The following is a 20,742-nucleotide window of genomic DNA, read 5'->3' as shown; positions in this document are numbered from 1 at the left end:
CAAAAAGGCAAAATTTGTCATAGAGAGACCATCGAGTTGCGAAAGTAGTATCACAATATCTCAATGTCACATTTCTACCAGTATCACAATAGCAACATGTCATATAGGAGAGAGAGAAATTGTATGAGAACCATCGTTGTACTTCATGCCTTTTACATAGCTTGAACCCATGCTAGGTGAAACTGTAGCTTCTGGAATGCCAATAGAGTGACTGCTATCTTGCAAGTCTTTGCTTGCCACAACATCAGAATCAGTTTTCTCACACATTGTCTTGAGAGTAACATTCAAGAAAATTGAGGCACGCTCTGTTATAATACTAGACTCAAAGCACTTCCCTTCAGATCATATTAGCGCACATACGCAACAAATAATATCCAAGATGGAATATATGCATCCTTGATCTCAATACTAAAGCATAGACCAGAAGATGAACCTTGTATGGGTGGGTTTACCAATATCATTAACTTCAAATTCTTTTAAGGAAGCAGCAATATGATCAACTCTTTTCATCTCCACGCTATTTTATCTCTGGCGCGGAAAGAGTAGCATTTTGAAATGAAACACGTGAATACAAAATTTAGTAAAAATTAGGATTGCCTGCACCTTTGATGTCAACACAAGAGACTTTATAGCTTGAGCTCTCCATGAGACAACAGATTTTGGATCAGCCATCGCTGAAAATAAATAGGCATTTTATCTTGTAACATATTATAGAATTTGAATGGATTAGGAATACCAAAAGAATAACACATAGTAACTGAAATTTTAATTTATTTTGATTGTATAAAAAAATTGAATATCGAAATTTTATGATGCCAAGTGACAGTAGTATATGAAGCCACTTGTCAATATATTGTGCCCCTACTTCAATACCCAGCTTTATAATAATCATTTATATAGATTTAGATTTGAAAGGATATTATCGAAGCATTAATACTTCTTCTCGCTCCTATAATGATGTTTTAATCACATATCCCTGATATTAGAATTCGCATTTGAGAACCAACGTCAATGTTTAATTTGTTATTATGTCAAATAAAATAAGCCAGCAAAGATGAAGATAACCACAAAAAAAAAAAAAAAAAAAAAAAGGGGTCCTGAAGCGGAAAAGGTTAAAACACGCCCTTGAATAGATACCTAAGTACCAAAAACCTAATGAGCAATGGAGAGAGCAGGATTGTAGTATGAAAATATTCAATTTAGACCAAATGGTTGCTTTAGATTGACACAAAATATTTCCAATCCTAAATAAAGTCAAATGACCTCTATAACAAGGTATCCTATTTCTTAGAACAACGGTGTTGTAGACAAACAAAATGCTCCTGAATCTCCCACACGCTGAAGACAGAAAAACATCTTGGAGATGCAAATTGACAACCATCAGCTTGCTGAATTCTCGTGCAATAGTACATATTCCCGGCTGCAAAATTCAGGCATATTAACTACTTTGCTAAATTAAAAAAAGAAAAAGAAAAACACACACACACACACACACAAGAAACAAAGAGTACTAGCAGAACTGCAGAACTGCAGAACCTAGTCTTTTTACGATAGTTCTAAACTATCATCATAATATGCTTGTGTATGGGTTAGTTCTAAACTAACATGTTTCATACTTTCATTCATAATGCATGTTAGCAGACAATGCAAATTCAGCAACATTTAACTGTTTGACTTTATGACCACCTTATAATCAAAACATTTGGGGTCAAAGTACATGTTCTAAACCAACACAGCACCACCCGAAGATAGAAGAGTTATGCCTGAGATACAGACAAACATCTATGGGTATTACGAATATACAGCTGTTTCAAAGAGAATATAATCTTTTTTTTTTCTTCGATAAAAAAAGAATATAAGCTTTTGAGGAAGAAGATTTAGGACTCAACTTTCATATAAGCACAATGTATTCTTTATTATTTTGCAGACCATGGAAAATCAATGCCAATCACCTGAAGAGAGACACATTGAAGTTGCAGAAAAGGAACAACATGCAAATTCCAGTAAAAATTAAACTACTTTAACTGGTACAATCAGAGTGAAGACTTAAAAAGCAAGAATACTCTATATCATGATCCATGCAAGGAAAATGCAGAAATGGAACACTGACTAGCTGCCTACCTACTGTTACCAAATTTAATTGTGTCTTTTTCAAAAAGCTCATAATAACGTTGAGGTTCAATGGGATTATCCTGCAAATGCGGCAAAAAAGATTAGAAATAATAACTCTATAACAAAGTAATATAATAAACAAATAAACAAGAAAAGAGATGAATCAGCAACTAGATATCAAGATATGTTACATTGATGAAAGTTTTGTTTGTGCTTCCAAGATCCATTAAATAAGGCCTAAAATGGCATATAGATATCAAAAGGTTAGACAAGGGATCAAAATGACATGCTCAAAACTAATGCCAATAATTCCAGTGACCACAAATCAGCGAAATTCTCACCTTACTTGCTTAGATAAGTTACCATCATGCTGCTCCTTTTCTACTTGACTGACAAAGCAGAAATCAGAAATCAGAAGAAAGTCCAGAACATCAACTGGAAAAATAAAACTGCTGATAATAGAGCTACCGGAATTGAATGACTGCATGTTGCTTGCTACAGGATGGGTGGTCTGTAGGAATATCTGCAACCCTTCTTTCTCTCCCAAAAAGGTAACAGGTCTGACGATGTATATAGAGGGGCTCTGTTTATCAACACACACGTTAGCAACATAAATATAAGCCAACGGGATATATTAAAAGCTCTCTCTCATAATCCATAATTCTATGACTAAAATGGATCAACCATTAAGAAAATAAATAGACAGGTAACATAAGCACTTAAGGACTGCAAAAAGCTCCAAACAAACAAACAGAAACTTATACCAATTAAAGTTAACCATGATATATTATATGCTTAATTTTAAACAAATTCAAATTCTATATCTAATACCAAACAAATTGAATTTGTATCAACCACACTTCATAACGTAATGGGACCAAAGCATAAACACCTTTAATTGACAAAGAGAATGAAGTTATGATTTGAGAAAGGTAAGAGATGTTCTGTCATGTGTATAATATACAAATAAACAATGAAAGAAGATCTCCAGGATTTACCATTCAGCACATCACCATTCTTAAAGACATAGAGTCGCCATCTTATATCAGGTTTGCGAGCATCTGGGGGCTCATTGAACAGTAGTGTAACACCTAGTGAAGAAAAAACCATATTGGCATAGAAATGAATAAGAAAATTAAACAAAACAGAAACAGATATTAGTAAAAGGTTTTCCAGCACCACCAATTAATAAGAAAATTATGCAAAACTGAAACAGATATTAGTTAAAGGTTTTCCAGCTCCATCTAACCCACATCAAGTCAAGATAAAGGAAGCAAGAAAGGAGCTTTTAACCATATAAATATCAAACACAAAAGAAAATGACAAAGCAAACAACCAAAAACAGAATCTCCACTAGATCAGTAAATTGTCTAGCAAGATCAAGCTCACTAGCAATCACAGAGAATTACAAGCACTTTGTGCCTTATGTTCACATCCCAGAACAACCAAAATACAATATATCATATAATACCTATAAAACACTATAATTTTTTTTTTAAATTATCACATGTACAACATAAGCAGGGAAAAACCAAGGATAATTTTGTATTAAAAACAATGATATCTAACTTTTAGGTCAATAAATGATTTCAACATGAGCTGCTTCCCACTCATGCATTTTAAATTATTTAAAACATCTACTACTAGTTTTTGGCCAAAGGAACAGAAGAACTAAATGTTTAATTTTTAAATAATTTCTGTTTTCCTAAAAAAATTCATCAGTTTGTTCCTCAAAGAAACTAGAAGGCAATACATACACACAAACAAGAGAGAGAGAGAAGGAGATTCAACAATACCACCAAGTATGTAAGACATGCCAATTCTCTATGGTTAAAACAAAAGCAGCCAATATCACCTACCTCTAACTCTGTTGGTTTCAGCAGCAAGTTTTCCAGATAGCTCAAATGAAGGTTGTTGCTGCAGTTGCAATGATGATGACCAAAATAAGGCAACAGAATCTAGATAAAATGAACATTTTCACTGGCCAAACAGAATAATGTACACCACTTTAATGCTCAAAATTTAGCATAAGCAAAACAAACTCACAAGTTGTTCTTACCTTTTGCTTTGATTCCAAGGCCTCCTCAGCAGCCTTCATCTTTGCCACAGAATCATCATCGTCATTCCTGCCCAAGCATAAAAGCAGCCTCAACACTTGCTCGAAGTATCGGCAATGCTACCCCAGCATTATCAGATAAAGATTAAAAGTAAAAGCAAAACAAGAAAATTAGTGCAACACCATTGTTTATCCTCTCTCCTACACTTCAGTACAAATAAGACTAATGTGAAAAACACAAAATGACTGGGAAATTGTCACAGTGATTGTGCAAATGCCATCCTCACTTTGCCACATTTATCAAGTATAAAGCTAAGAAGAAAAACTTAATAGACCAATGAACATAGATTGCTTCTTTCCTGTGCTCTCCTTTTCATGGTAAAGACTATCAAAATATGACGAGGCTATCGTGTTATGTTGGAGAAATCATATTGCTTCAACTGACCCATTGTGCTTAGATTATTCCCATCCATAAAAATTGGAAAAATGTGCCTCCCCAACCTGTTGCTTTTGCTTATAAATTCATATCATTGTGGAATATGGCCTACAGAATCTAATGCAAAGTTCTCAGCCCACTATCATTGCTATTCATAAAAAGAGATGGCATTTCACACTGAACGTATGTTACCAACACTTAGGTGCAAATCTAAAGGGAAAACAAAGGTGAAGAAGCAGCTAACCATCGTTCTGTTCCTCTAGAGTTGGTCACCTGAGAAGATCAAAGTTTCATCAGGCACTTGAATTAAGCATCAATTTAAGCAAGAAATGTAACTCTTAACATGCATGAAAGAATTGAGAGTTTAGAAAATACAAATGTTCATCATTTTCCTGATTAAATTAAGTTCAAACTTCCTTCATGTGACAATGATTAAGGGGCCAATTTTCTGACAATTTTATAGAATTTTGACAATTTCCATCTAAAAAAGGAATTATTTTGCAGTTGTAAGTGATAACAGCGAACAACAGTTTTTCCATGCACCAAACAACTTAAGACACTCAAGTAAAAGACAGAAAAGTAATTAGTTGTGGATATCACCAGACACCTTGTCACGTTGTCTCCTATGGACATCTTGTTGAGGTGGTGATAAAGATCTATGTTTGCTCCTATGATGGTCATCTGATGGAGAAGTTGATCTCCCATTCCTGGCTCTAGAAGACTTTCCATCAATTTCATCTCTTCCTGACCTTCTCTCCTTTCTCTCAGCTCCACTTTCCCTATCTTCACCTCTCTCTCTATGAGTATTCTGGTCACTAACCATCCCAGGATTCCTTTCACGCTTTCTCTCAGTCATTTTCTCAGTCTCTCTTTCTCTACGATCACCTTTATCACTTATCCTGCCATGACTTTTTTCATGTTCTCTTATAGAAAAATTTTCCGTCTCTTTTTCCCTATGTGTACCATCTCCCTTTTCATGATTCCTTTCAAGGTCCCTCTCCACTACAGTCTCAGTCTCTCTCTCAGCTTGTTCCCTCCTTAACCGCTTTGTTCTCAGAGACGGAGAGCAAGACCTTTCACGACTAGAATTTTTCTCTCTTGCCGGTGCGGAGCTATCCCTCTGGGATCTCCTATGCTGTGATGGAGGAGAATGAGACATCTCATGCCTTGGAGATCTGGCGTAACTTGAGCGTTTCTCTCTTGCTGGAGAGCTATCCCTACGGGAGCTCCTGTGTCGTGCTGGTGATCTTTCTCTTTGATATGGGCTCGTCCTATGTGGAGAACCACGACTTCTAATGGGAGATTGAGAATGATTAGATGAATTACGCCTCATTGGTAATTACTGTCTGTGCAGTTATGAAGATACCTAAATTTTAAAAAAGCAAATGTTAGAAAAGCAGGGTAAAATTAGCGAATCTGATCAGAAATTCAATGCTAGAGCAGCAAGAACATTACTATTCAATGTCTTTAAGCATATAACTTAGTATTAAATAATTTTAATTGCAAGTTTGTGTATCAGTTGACTGATGAGCCAGACCAACTAGGGGTTTGCAATGGTGCGTTCAGTCCCAAAATCACCAAAACCAAAATAATGAAGTTAGTGGAAGAGGAAACCAAACTGAATTCTTTTATTGGTTTTCCCAATGTTGAAACAGTAAGTATATCGCAGCAAGAACACTGCTGGTTTTCAGCAAGGTATAATCCTCTGTTCAGCATTCAAAGCTCATATTCTCATCATTGAATTGAGGAAAAAAAATGCAGAACGAAACTAGTATCCAAATTACAAAAACAATTAGTAAATCGCAATAAAATTACTACACAATACAACACTGATTTGCAGGCAAATTAGTACACAAATCACTAAACCACAATCAAACGCAAAAGACCATCCATCGCATAGAAAATAAATTGAAGATAAAATTTAAAGAAAAACCTTATCTAGTAAAAATGGAAAGCAAAAATCAGAAATTAAGCAACAAGAACAGAATCAGAGCTAGGAAATTACACACGCCAAACCAAAATACAATAGAAGCTGAGCGAGCGAGAAAGGAAGAGGAGTTACGGGGGCTATCTGAGTAGTCAATAGAGCATTAGCGAACGGCATTGTCTGAGGTGCCGCAAACGGGTCTGAAACCATAAACCAGTAGTTGGCTGCTGAAAAAGAGAAGCCTCTTGTTGCCGCTAAAAACCTTTTCGGTCTTCAACCAATTGGGATAGAGAGAGAGGCAGAGTAGAGGGTTGGTCGTGACTGTCGTACGCGAGTCACAGAAGACGGACCAAGTGATGATTCAGGAAGCGAGCATGCTACAGTTTGACTGGCTGGCTGTGACACAGGCAGATAGGGTTTTCTTTGTACAGTAAGAAAAACGACATAGTTTTAAACATAATATAAAAATATGTTAACTAAATTTTTTTAATTTTAATTAAATTTTGTAATTTTATCTATTTAATCTTAAATTTTTATATTAATTTTAATTTTAATAATTAATTTAATTAAATAAATTATTTAATAAAAATAATTTAAATATTTATTAATATTAATTAACATTTTTTACAATTTTAACAAATATTCTCAAATAATTAAATAAAATATTATTTTACTAAATCAAATACTTATTATTTTATGGGTTCTAATTATATTTATTTTTTATTATATTATTTACTAATATTCTATGTTCAAATATTTGATTTTTTTTTATCTATTAGACTTTAAATTTAAGATAAAATAATAAGAAATATATGAATTAAAATTATAATTAAAAAAAAATTAAAAATTAAAATTACAATATTAAATAAATATTCAATTATTATATATATTTTTGTATTAATAGAAAGTTTATTAAAATTAATGAAAATATTAAAATTATTAATAATTAATAAAATTAAATAAATTAACTATAACTGAAAATATAAAAAAATATTAAATTAATAAAGCTAAAAGATTTTATTAAAATTAAAAATTGACATAAATTTTTTTATTTAGTCTAATATATTTTTATTTATATTAAATATTTCGGCTAGCTTTTTATTATTATTATTTTTTAATTTGATTCATTATTTTAAACTCAATATCACAAAAAATCTTTGTTTCCAGATAAGAGGTAGAATAAAATAAAACTTTTAAAGTAAAATTTACAAGAAGAGTTCTGTCACGACCTAACCTATGGGCCGGACCGGCACTAGGACCTGGGCCAGCCTAAAGCCCCCGAGGCCCGTAGTAAGCCTAACTGTTCATTAACCCAACTCTAAGGCCCATTTGGGCCCAGTATCAAGAAAACAAAGCGGGACAGTCGGCCATAAAATGGACTTTCCAACGGGGAGTTTTCGACTCACCCGACCTGTAAACACAATAAATACTCAATTGGGGAGCTCAGCTCACCCTCCACATACTCATATCCTCATAATAATAAATGGGAGCTCAGCTCCCTCATCCAATCCATCAAACATGCATATCATTATACGTTTACAGGTCCAACATGATAATAATATTACAGACCATAATCAATAAATACTTCTAACACATGCGGAAATTCTAGGAGTAAATAAAATTACACAAATATTGATAAACAACCTGCGAAGTAGAAAAGCAGGTTAACCCAGAATAAAATATCCTCCTGTGGCCTGTAAAAATTTTTGAACAGGAGTGAGCGTTCGACTCAGAGAGTAAAATATCAATTTTAACCATAATCTCTATAACTATCTAAAACTAATGCACCCTGTAGAGTGAAAAGCAACATCAACAACATTTTCACATCATAACAGCAAAAAGGTAAAGTTGGAGCACTCACGCACCTGTAACATCAATCATAATATATGGGAGTGATCTCTATCTGACTCTCTTAAATCCAACTGGTGCCGTGAAGAACTCATTTCGGACTTCCACTTAATAACCAAATCGAGGTCCCAGAAGAACTCAAGCCGTGACTACCCCTCGAAGGATCGGGTCCCAATGAAGAACTCAAGCGTGACTACCCGTCCTATCCATAGTCCACACCACATCACGCACGCTTTGCTCCAAATTACCGCAACAACATTCATGGCACTTTATGATTATCAATGCAACATAAATCGTGCCTAGAGTTTAACTACATAATTATATGCATATAAGTGATGCATGGGCATCTTGACATATAATAATATCGAAATTACAATTAAAATTAATATTTTACTCCACAGACTTGTGTGATCAACTTTGTGGCGGTGGGCGGAGGAAGAAAGGCATCTCGGCTCACGACAATTATATTACAATTATTTAATACAAATGACTCAAAACAAATCAAGAAAAGACCCAATACGTCCTAAGTCGTGCCGAAAATCCGGCGGAGTCTCCCTTATACCTAGGACCTACCCAACCTGCAAAAGGCCTCAAAACACACTTCTATATCCACAATCCATATATCCACAACTCATTCACATCACACAGCCCCTCCTGGGCCCATCAAATCAATCATTCATCACAATATGTAAAATTTCAATTTAGTCCTTATAATTAATCATTTTTGTAAAAACTGCTCAAATAAGCTCTAAAAATTATAAAACTACACTTGGTCCTTATAAATATTACTAAGCTATTGCAAAAAGATTCTTAATTTTCTAAGCTAACACGAATATTTTATGTATTTTAAATACTATTTTAGCACTATAAAATTACGAAAAAGTAAGTTTCGGGTTTACCTTTGCAGATTCCGACTTGAACGCTCGGGATGCTGACAATGGTGGGGTAGCCAAAACCTCGATCCAGTTCGGAGACTTTTTCGGTAGCGGGTATGTCTGGCCGGAAATTCACAAACCCGGACAACTGTCGAATTTTCGCGAATTGAGGATACCTACACGAAGCCCAATAATAATATATAAAAAAATCAGGGGTGTTACATTCTTCCCCCCCTTACAGAAAATTCGTCCTCGAATTTTACACAAGACAAAATTAAAGTACATGATTACACATTGAACAGATAAGGGTACTTGCCACGCATATCCCGTTCTAACTCCCAGGTGCCCTCTTCCACTGACTGACTCCTCCACAAAACCTTAACCATAGGGATCTGTTTTGATCTCAGCTGTCTCACTTGGTAGTCCACTATGGCTCTGTTGCTCCTCAAATGTCAAGTTCTCTTTTAGCTCTATCACATCCATTGCGATACATGAGAAGGATCGGGAATGTATTTCTGAGCATGGAGATGTGAAACACGGGATGAGCGTGAGAGAGGTTGGGTGGTAGCTCCAACCGGTGAGCAAGCTGCTCCAACTCTATCGGTAACCTCAAAGGTCCAATATACCGAGGTGCCAACTTGCCCTTCTTTCCAAATCTCATGACTCCCTTCATTGGAGAAACCTTTAGGAATACATAGTCGCCATCAGTAAACTCCACATCCCTCCGTGCAGTGCATAACTCTTACGCCTCTTGAAAGTTGTTTTGATCATTCCACTGATTAAAGGAACTATCTCTGAAGTGTCTTGCACTAGGTTTACATCATGCACCTTCGCTTCCCCATTTCTGTCCAACACAGAGAGACCTACACTTTCTTCCATATAGTGCCTCATAGGGTGCCATTCCTATCTTTGGAGTGATAAGCGTTGTTGTAGGCAAACTCCACCAAAGCTAGTGATCATCCCATTGACCTCCAAAATCCAAAACACTCATGCGAAGCATGTCTTCCAGATGTTTGGATTGTCTTTCAATTTGTCCGTGCATGCGAGGGTGGAAAGCCGTACTAAAGTTCAGCTGTGTGCCAAGTGCCTCTTGCAACTTTCTCCAAAACCAAGAAGTGAATGGGGCCCTCATCGGATATTATGGAAGCGGAACTCCATGCAATCGACTATTTCTCGAATGTAGAGCGGGCATCTTGTGCCACGAGTATGTAGTCTTCTGAGTAAGAAGTGAGTGATTTGGTCAAGTGTCTACAATTACCCATATCGAATCATATCCTCACGTGGTAGTGCGAGGCAACCCAGTCACAAAATCCATAGTGATCATTTCCCACTTCCATTATGGGATAGGGAGCTCTTGCAGCTTCCCTGACGGTCTCTAGTGTTCAAACTTCACCTTCTGACAAGTCAAGCACTTGGACACAAAGTCTGCTATGTCTCTCTTCATGCCATTCCACCAATAGATATCTTTCACATCATGGTACATCTTGGTGGAACCTGGGTTGACACTATCCAGTGTGTAGTGTGCCTCTCGCATGATTTCATTCCTGAGGTTGTCCACATCGGACACACATATCCTAGAACCTTGCACTAGGGCGCCATCATTGGCAAATCCGAACTCACCACCTTCACCTTCTTTGTACTCTTTCTATAATCTTCATCAATTGTTGGTCTCGTGTTTGGAAAACTCTAACTCTGTCCCTCAAGTCCGCCTCACCGAAAAGTGAGCCAACAATACCCCTCATCTGAAAGATCTAGGATTAAACCTTGATCCATCAACTCATGTACCTCTGAATCAACGGTCTCTTCTCTGTGAAATGTGCGCCAAGCGCGGAAGATTTTATGCTTAAAGCATCTGCTAATACATTGGCCTTCCCAGGGTGGTTCTGGATGGGGCAATCATAGTCTTCCAGAAGCTCCATCCATCTCCTCTGTCTCAAGTTTAAATCCCTCTGTTGGAAGATGTACTTCAAACTCTTATGGTCGGTGTATATCTCGCACACTTCACCATACAGGTAGTGTCTCCAAGTTTTTAGTGCAAAGACTACACCGCCATTTCCAAATCATGGGTGGGATAGTTACGCTCATGCCTCTTGGTGCCTTGAAGCATAAGCCACTACTTTTCCATTCCGCATCAAAACACACCTAGGCCAACTCTGGGCGTCACGAAGACAGTGTATCCTTCACCGCTCATAGGTAGTGTTAACACAGGCGGTGGTTAGACACTCCTTATCCTCATCATTATAACTGACTCTATCGAGCTCTCTTCCTGTCCTTTGCCTCTTATCTACTTCCCTTTTCCTATTTTTGGTATTGTCGGTATCATTTCAACCTGCTGTACTTATTCCTTAATTTTAGTCTTATCTCATCCTTACACCTTTTCCTTCAAAGATGTCTATCCCATCATCAACTTTAACTTTCTTTTTATTTCTTAGTCTTATCTTGAATACTAGTTTCATTACTTCAAGAATTCTAACCCTATGATTTACTCCTACCAGCACATTCTTCACCTTATGTAACACTTATAATTACTCATAGAAAATTTTTTTTTTCTTGTATCCCCTTTTTTCCAACTTAACTATCGAACATTATCATTCCCTATCACCTTAGTAGGAAATTGCTTATCTGGATGAATATGAGCCCCATAAACTATAAGTTCCATCTGAACTAACACGGCTTTAGGAAATATGTGTCATGCCTTAATTCCAAACAAGATACTTCACGTGTTCATTCTCCTTAATATAATCATATATACTGCCCATAGCTTTCTAAACTTCAACCTCAAATTACCCATCAGCAACAATTTCATCTATTGAATCTCAACCATAAATAGTACTTCCTCCGGCTCAGAGTTTAAAGCAGTTGCAAGCCTTAGTAGCTAACTCAATTTAACTCCTGTCATTACTCTGTTAGTCCTTTCATACTTAATACTAGGTATGCACTTCTTGTCATTCTCATATCAGGAAATTATGTATGAATTTGTGCCTACTAAACTCTCAATAACTAGGTCTCCTTGACTCAGTTTCTGTTCCTTATATAACCTTCTAGAACCAAAAGCACAAGCTAAACTTGAAAAGAAAGAAAATATCCTCTTATATTCAACTACACCCGATTGTCATATTATAACGTTTCACCTAAGTTTCTTGGTCTTTCTCTCCAAATTTCATCATCTCCTAGCACAATTATGCTCTACCTATAAGGTATCATCTGCATGAACCCTTTACCGTACCATTTTCCTTCTTGACATAATATTTTATAATTTATTAACTTTACTTATACTCGACCTATGATTCATATCTATCATCGTTTTTATTGTGCCCTTAACTTTTGTTGATTCCTGAAAGATTTCTCTCACTAATAAATTCTTCCAACACTAATTCCACCCTTATCTAGGGTCATTAATTTGATCCTTGAACTTTCTAGTGATTTATAACCATCCAGACTTGTCACTTTTCGTTCTACCCCTACTATTGTCCTGTCGTTATTGCTTCACTACAAAGTGATTATGTTGATCGCACTAAAAATGTTTGCCTAACATTCATAACGAACCTCTAACTACCTTCTCACTATCTCAAAAGTCTAACCTAAAACCTATGTGTCATTATCTATCATTCTTTTCCTCTCATCATACCTATTTGATCCCTTAGACTGACTTTTATTCAACTTACTGCTTACTAACTTATCTTTCTCTACCTATTTAGGTAGTCCGCAATACCATCGCACACCTTCTAACATTTACTCATTATTATTGTATTCCATACCTCCATCACTTTTCTCACTAATGTGGTCCCATTTTGGGTTTTCCATCCTTGTCATTCTCCTTGCCAAGAATAACACTTAGCCTATCCTATATCTTAACTTTGTTCCTTTTATTATGCGCTCTTTAGGTTGTCCTTTCATTTATTTCCTTTGTCTTACCCAAAATAGAACTTGACTATTCTATCCCTGGTTCCATTCTTCTTCCTAACATAATAGTTGTACTTGCTAACTATATCTTTCAGAGTCTCTATCGCGTTATCATATGTCTGTGCTACTCAGATTTGGTCCTTTGATCACTCTAGATAGTACTTCCACTAGCATTTAGATTATATTGCATCTGCAATCAATTGCCCAAACTTTCATTCTGCACTTTCTTTATCCATTGGCCTTCTGTGATTTATCTTCGCTAATTTATTACTCTTAACACTATTATAATTAGATTATACTATTGTTTTGAATAATTTGAAATTAGAAAGGAACTCGACAAATTACTGATCATACTTCTATTGTATGATCTCTATTCTTATCCTTTAGCTTACATAATACCCTTACTACCTCGAGAACTGATTCTGCAGTAATTTTATTTATTATTATTATTATTATTATTATTATTATTATTATTATTATTATTATTATTATTATTATTATTATTATTATTATTATTATTTTCCATGTTTACTCAATTCCAAAACTTAAGATTTCGGGCACCCAAACCCGTCATCCAATTCAAAGGATTTACATCCATCGTGATCTGATTATATATGATTCCTATAATGGAACTTGTATCCTCTCCAGGATACCGAGCCAACTACTCTCTACCACACTCTACGGTCCCATCCGGGACACTATTCCATAAGTCATCATTATCGGTAATAACCTTGATCCATTACGAAAAGATAGGACTATATCCTAACTTGCTGCAACAAAGGTACTACATCTACCACCTTGCCAGAACCATGTCAAGTTAATGACTCTTTTATCATATCATAGCTCTATAAATCATCAATTCATAGTTTCGACCTTCTCTAGGTAGTAGAGTTGTACTTTATTCCATACTGATACACACAAGGTATACTATTCTCACTCTATAAGTGTCACCTTTACTTTGCAACTAGTCCGAAACCTGGTCTGATGACAACTCTTGATGTAACTCTAGCTCATCTTTGAAGTAATGAGTCAATGACTCTAGTTATCACCCAACTGTGACCTTTAAATATTCTAACTCTAGACTCTTAGCCAGGAGTTCCCAACTCCTCTGAAAATATAGAACTGCGTTACGGCATAAGCTGTACCAAAGCGAAGCCATCTCAAACACCCTCATTATGGAGCACCACGGGGATGCACAGCTCTAAACAATAATCTCATGTCGGATGCGTAATCTGCGACTACGGAGCGGACATCGAGAACATTGTATAGTTACTAGGTTACGTGCTGACAGACTAGATCTCCTAATTTCTTATCTCTCACGAATCTTCTATTATCACAAACTTATTACATTGGGTCATCTACCGATGTTGCCGGTAGTGGTATCCTCATCCTTATCTAGGGCAATTGTACTTTTAAGACTCACTTTTATGTACTCGTGTCTTACAGAAATGGGCACACCATTTAAACCCATCTTGACAAAAATATAACATTTCTTGGAGTCGTATCCTCATGATAGATCTCACATGTCTACTAACTCTATTTCACATTTACATGTACTCCACGAAAATCAAGACACTAAGCGAGGTAATCTTATATTTCCCGAGGCATAATGTAGAATCTAGAAACAAAGAATTACAGGAAAAAGGCAAATAGAATCCTATACTCGCATATGACTCTAGTAGACTCTTCCCAACACTTAGATAATTTTCCCTATGAATGGAGCCTAAGCTCGATACCACATTTGTCACGACCCAACCTATGGGGCCGGACCGGCACTAGGACACAGGCGACCTAAAGCCCCAGGGCGTAGTAAGCCTAAGCTGTTCATTAACCCAACTCTAAGGCCCATTTGGGCCCGATTATCAAGAAAACAAGCGGACGAGTCAGGCCATAAAATGGACTTTCCAGCGGGAGTTTTCGACTCACCCGACACTGTAAACACAATAAATACTCAATTGGGGAGCTCAGCTCACCCTCCACATACTCATATCCTCATAATAATAAATGGGAGCTCAGCTCCCTCATCCAATCCATCAAACATGCATATCATTATACGTTTATAGGTCCAACATGATAATAATATTATAGACCATAATCAATAAATACTTCTAACACATGCGAAAATTCTAGGAGTAAATAAAATTACACAAATATTGATAAACAACCTGCGAAGTAGAAAAGCAGGTTAACCCAGAATAAAATATCCTCCTGTGGCCTGTAAAAATTTTTGAACAGGAGTGAGCGTTCGACTCAGAGAGTAAAATATCAATTTTAACCATAATCTCTATAACTATCTAAAACTAATGCACCATGTAGAGTGAAATGCAATATCAACAACATTTTCACATCATAACATCAAAAAGGTAAATTTGGAGCACTCACGCACCCTGTAACATCAATCATAATATATGGGGTGATCCCTATCTGACTCTCTTAAATCCAACTGGTGCCGTGAAGAACTCGGCTCGGACTTCCACTTAATAACCAAATCGAGGTCCCAGAAGAACTCAAGCGTGACTACCCCTCGAAGGATCGGGTCCCAATGAAGAACTCAAGCGTGACTACCCGTCCTATCCATAGTCCACACCACATCACACGCATGCGCCAACGCTGCTGCTCCAAATTACCGCAACAACATTCATGGCACTTTATGATTATCAATGCAACATAAATCGTGCCTAGAGTTTAACTATATAATTATATGCATATAAGTGATGCATGGGCATCCGACATATAATAATATCGAAATTACAATTAAAATTAATATTTTACTCCACGGACTTGGCAATCACTTTGTGGCGGTGGCGGAGGAAGAAGGCATCGGCTCACACGACAATTATATTACAATTATTTAATACAAATGACTCAAAACAAATCAAGAAAAGACCCAATACGTCCTAAGTCGTGCGAAAATCCGTGAGTCTCCTTATACCTAGGACCTACCCAACTGCAAAAGGGCTCAAAACACACTTCTATATCCACAATCCATATATCCACAACTCAATCACATCACACAGCCCCTCCTGGGCCCATCAAATCAATCATTCATCACAATATGTAAAATTTCAATTTAGTCCTTATAATTAATCATTTTTACAAAAACTGCTCAAATAAGCTCTAAAAATTATAAAACTACGCCTTGGTCCTTAGAAATATTACTAAGCTATTGCAAAAAGAATCGTAATTTTCTAAGCTACCACAAATATTTTATGGATTTTTAATCCTATTTAAGCACTAGAAAATTACGAAAAAGCAAGGTTCGGGTTTACCTTTGCCGATTCCGACTTCGGGAACGCGTTCGGGATGCCTGACAATGGTGGGGTAGCCAAAACCTCGATCCAATTCGGAGACTTTTCCGGTAGGTGATGCATGCGTAGGAAATTCACAGATCCGGACAACTGTCGAATTTCCGCGAATTGAGGATACCTACACGAAGCCCAATAATAATATATAAAAAATCAGGGGTGTTACAAGTTCTGAATTTTTATAAATTTTAAAGTTATTTAAACATTTTAAAAAGAAATTTTTCTTAATTTATTAATTTACTATGTTAAAAAAAATGTTTAAAAATTTTATTTAAAAAAATACAAATAACATTAAATAAATAACTAAAATTTTAAAACTTTAAAAATCCTCTTATTATTTTATAAAATTTTCTCTTAATTACAGGCTTAAAACAACTCAACACTGCTAATGCAATGCCGATTCATTAAAAAAAAAGTTAATGCATGGAGTAGGTTTATTCGCACATTTGGCAACCCATATAATCATATTAAATAAGAAAGAAATCTCCCACATTATTCTAATTGTTTTAATTTTATTAATAATATGTGATTAATTAATATAAAAAATTTTCCAATTTAGTGTTTTTTGATAAATATTTAGAAGCTAATTTGTCTATGAAAATAATTATAATAATAATTTAAAAAAGGAAATTATATTTAATATGGAAAATATTTGAATGATTTGCCTTAAATTCATTTATTATTATATTTGTCCTTGTTTCGCTATATTAGTGGTGGTCGGTGGGAAGTGACGTGTGTTTCCATATGCCTTGTTTCGACATTTTCACAACTATGTGAAAATGTCTTACGTAGACCAAGGCAAGGCAACGGAAGTAAAATGCCACGTCAGCAATGAAAGTACAGTGCACAAGAAATTGAAACCGAACTCACGTGATTGTAACTATAAATCCCATGTCGCATCCACCCAAAATAAACAAGTCACAACGCCGCCAACTCCAAAAGCTAATCCCTAATGGCCGCTGCTACTGCGCCGGTTTCTTTTTGCAGAGCTCACATTTCTTCTTCTTCTACTCTCTCCAATCCCTACTCTTCATCCAAGTTGCCCTTCAAGTTCGGCAAATTTACGCCTTGCCCATCATCCTCTTCTAAGTCTGCTGGATTTTCCGTCTCTTGCACTTTGGCTAGAGAGGCTCCTGTCAAGATGGAGGGGAAGGAGGATTCTGACCCGGCTCTGTGGCAGCGGCCCGATTATTATGGCCGTTTTGGTAAATTTGGCGGGAAATATGTCCCTGAAACCCTAATGCATGCTCTCTCTGAGCTCGAATCCGCCTTCGATTCCCTCAAAGATGACCCAGATTTTCAGGTAAATTCTTTTGTTGTTGGGCGTTTTGGTGTTTTTTTTGAGACTTATTGATTATTCAATTCAATGAATTGTTTGGAAAATCCGTTTGACTTATGTTTTATTTGCGTTATATCCACTTTTGGTTTTCTTCAAAAAGTTATTGCTTTTTCTAATCTTTCCAGAGGAAAGCTAGACGAGTTTTCTCTTCTTCGTAGACATATAATGGATCTGCTGCTATATTGTTATACTACATTTTGGATTTATTGGTCTGGTTGTCTTGTTAACTTATGTGAATTGTGAGTACACAAACCACTCTATGGTTGCTAAATAGCAGCCCTGAATGCAACCTAAAAGGAATAGCTCGCTATAATAAGAAGGGTCTCCTTTTCCTGATAATTATTTAGGGGATTTCTGGAGTTCAATTTTATTTTTTGGAAGCTGTTTTCTTATTGATGTTTAGTGTTCTCTCCCATAATGTTGTATGAAACAAATATTTATATTGCAGAATGAACTAGCTGGGATTTTGAAAGATTATGTTGGTAGGGAAACTCCTCTCTACTTTGCTGAGCGGCTTACAGAGCATTATAGGCGTCCTAATGGTGAAGGACCGCACATTTATCTCAAGAGGGAAGATCTTAATCACACAGGTGCACATAAGATCAATAATGCCGTTGGGCAAGTTTTGCTTGCTAAACGTTTGGCCAAAAAGCGTATAATTGCTGAAACTGGGGCTGGTCAGCATGGAGTTGCAACTGCTACAGTTTGTGCAAGGTTTGGCTTGCAGTGTATTATCTACATGGGTGCACAAGATATGGAAAGACAGGCACTTAATGTTTTCAGGATGCGGCTTCTTGGGGCTGAGGTCAGGGCAGTCCATTCTGGAACAGCCACACTGAAGGACGCTACATCAGAAGCTATTCGAGATTGGGTGACTAATGTGGAGACAACCCATTATATTTTGGGATCTGTAGCTGGGCCACATCCATATCCCATGATGGTTCGGGAGTTCCATAAGATTATTGGTAGAGAAACAAGGAAACAAGCAATTGAAAAATGGGGTGGGAAGCCAGATGTTCTGGTTGCTTGTGTTGGTGGAGGCTCCAATGCCATAGGACTCTTTGATGATTTTGTTAAAGACAAGGATGTTAGGTTGATTGGTGTGGAGGCTGCAGGTTTAGGCTTGGATAGTGGTAAGCATGCAGCAACTTTGACCAAAGGAGAAGTTGGGGTCTTACATGGAGCTATGAGCTACTTATTACAAGATGATGATGGACAAATAATTGAGCCTCATTCTATTAGTGCAGGGTAAGGGTTATAACTGACTTTTAAAGTTGGTTTTTGATATGAATATTGCAATCTTTTTTTTTTCCTTGGATTATATATTATCTTTGTTTTTGTATAGGTTGGATTATCCTGGAGTTGGACCTGAGCACAGTTTTCTGAAAGAGAAAGGACGTGCTGAATACTACAGCGTCACAGATGAGGAGGCATTGGAAGGTATATAAAATTCTATTATGGCTTGTGTTTTGAAGATTGGCCATTTCTTATTATGCTTACTGCATGTTGTTGATTGTCTATCTGTAAATTATGGCTTGTGTTTTGAAGATTGGCCTTTTCTTATTATGCTTACTGCATGTTGTTGATTGTCTATCTGTAAACTACGTGTTCTGTGTGCAAATAGTTTTGTTGTCATGAGGACTTGCTAGTTGCTATTTCATTTTTGAAGTTCCCAACCTAGGAGCCACTCTTTAGCTCTTTCCCAGCAGATTATAAGCTGTCTTCTGATCCATTTGCATAAAATCTTGACATAGATGTTTGATTATCTTTCTATGAGAAATATTACAAGGACAGGTTCTTTTACTTCACATAATTGCAATTTTTGGTACTCACAAGGTATGTTGGAAGGATTGCGCAACATTTGTAGTCCTCAGCTTCTCTATCTCGCTTCCATTTTGAAAAGAAAGAAATGCATCAATCAAGTGATAATTCAATCCCACTTATAAAATCAATGGAACAGGAAATTTATACTTCTGAGGGAAAAACTACTACTACCAGTTGTTTGATCTAGCTTATTGAGATTCTCAGGTTGTTACAATAATTTGCCATCATTAAAAGTGTAGCAGTTCATGTATTACAACTACCACAAACCAATGCTTGGAGTTGCTTCTTTCTATCACACATTTATACCTTTTACTAATAATAATAATGATAATATATTTAACAATTTTAACCCTTTCTAATTAGTTACCGTTTCGCTTTGTGTCTGCAGCATTCAAGAGATTATCACGATTAGAGGGCATAATACCTGCTTTGGAGACATCTCACGCCCTGGCTTATTTGGAGAAGCTCAGCCCAACTCTCCCAAATGGAGCTAAGGTTGTAGTGAACTGCAGTGGCAGAGGGGATAAGGATGTGCAGACCGCCATAAAATATTTGCAAGTTTAGTAATGGTGTTTATGGTGTAATTTATTTTATTTGACAATAAACTGATTAATCCCTGTTTTAGTGTTATAAGTATTAGATTTTGTTTCTCCTTGTTTCTTTTGTTTTCTTTTGGGTATTCTCTATCATATATGTTTATGGGACCAGACTACAGTTAATGGCAAATCCAGTTGCAGCATTTTCTTCTCCCTCTTCCAATATACATTTAGATAATGTAAAAGCTTGTCTGCTTTGGAATTAGTATTAATCAAGAAATTATTATAAAGCATACTCTTAGTCTTATATAGCAAAGAAATTTAGATGTAGCTAAGGGTGATTCTGAGTATTGAAAATTGAGTTTTCTGTTGCTATTTTTATTTTGGAAGGATGTGTTTGCTTGGATGATAGATGTGGACTGTTAAACGCTCATGCTTTTGCTTATTGAGAAATAATTTTTTTAGTCCTTAATATTTGTTATTAAAGACTTTAAGATGATTTATGTTTGGCTTTAGATATATAATTAACATTTTCATTTCCACTTTAATTTTAATAGTATAAATTTAATTATATTTTGGAT

At 36.1% G+C, this 20,742-nt stretch overlaps 2 protein-coding genes across 10 annotated transcripts; one reads left to right on the top strand and one right to left on the bottom strand.

Annotated features, from left to right (window-relative positions):
- Positions 1-1,000: 1,000 nt before the first annotated feature.
- Positions 1,001-6,944, bottom strand: LOC110668808 (FHA domain-containing protein DDL). 9 transcript variants are annotated; one of them, XM_058136293.1, is made up of 11 exons: positions 6,667-6,939; positions 5,212-5,970; positions 4,849-4,877; positions 4,172-4,238; positions 3,972-4,029; positions 3,111-3,203; positions 2,581-2,695; positions 2,454-2,501; positions 2,304-2,349; positions 2,122-2,192; positions 1,178-1,420 (listed from the first exon to the last, which is right to left on the bottom strand). In XM_058136293.1, exons 2-11 carry the CDS (start codon positions 5,935-5,937, stop codon positions 1,381-1,383), a joined length of 1,293 nt encoding a protein of 430 aa, XP_057992276.1. In that variant the 5' UTR covers positions 5,938-5,970; positions 6,667-6,939; the 3' UTR covers positions 1,178-1,380. The 9 variants fall into 9 exon arrangements, with proteins under 9 accessions (XP_057992274.1, XP_057992273.1, XP_057992272.1 ...); XM_058136294.1 differs by lacking the exon at positions 1,178-1,420 and adding an exon at positions 1,515-1,952 and having other exon boundaries at positions 6,667-6,940; XM_058136292.1 differs by lacking the exon at positions 2,304-2,349 and having other exon boundaries at positions 6,667-6,940.
- Positions 6,945-17,360: 10,416 nt separating this feature from the next.
- Positions 17,361-20,364, top strand: LOC110668804 (tryptophan synthase beta chain 1). Its single transcript, XM_058136348.1, has 4 exons — positions 17,361-17,765; positions 18,250-19,049; positions 19,147-19,241; positions 20,014-20,364. Exons 1-4 carry the CDS (start codon positions 17,415-17,417, stop codon positions 20,187-20,189), a joined length of 1,422 nt encoding a protein of 473 aa, XP_057992331.1. The 5' UTR covers positions 17,361-17,414; the 3' UTR covers positions 20,190-20,364.
- Positions 20,365-20,742: the final 378 nt, after the last annotated feature.

This window comes from Hevea brasiliensis, chromosome 15 (assembly GCF_030052815.1).
Source record: "Hevea brasiliensis isolate MT/VB/25A 57/8 chromosome 15, ASM3005281v1, whole genome shotgun sequence".
Taxonomy (NCBI): domain Eukaryota; kingdom Viridiplantae; phylum Streptophyta; class Magnoliopsida; order Malpighiales; family Euphorbiaceae; genus Hevea; species Hevea brasiliensis.
The sequence above is the reverse complement of the archived record's forward strand: the minus strand, read 5'-3'. Positions and strand labels throughout refer to the sequence as shown.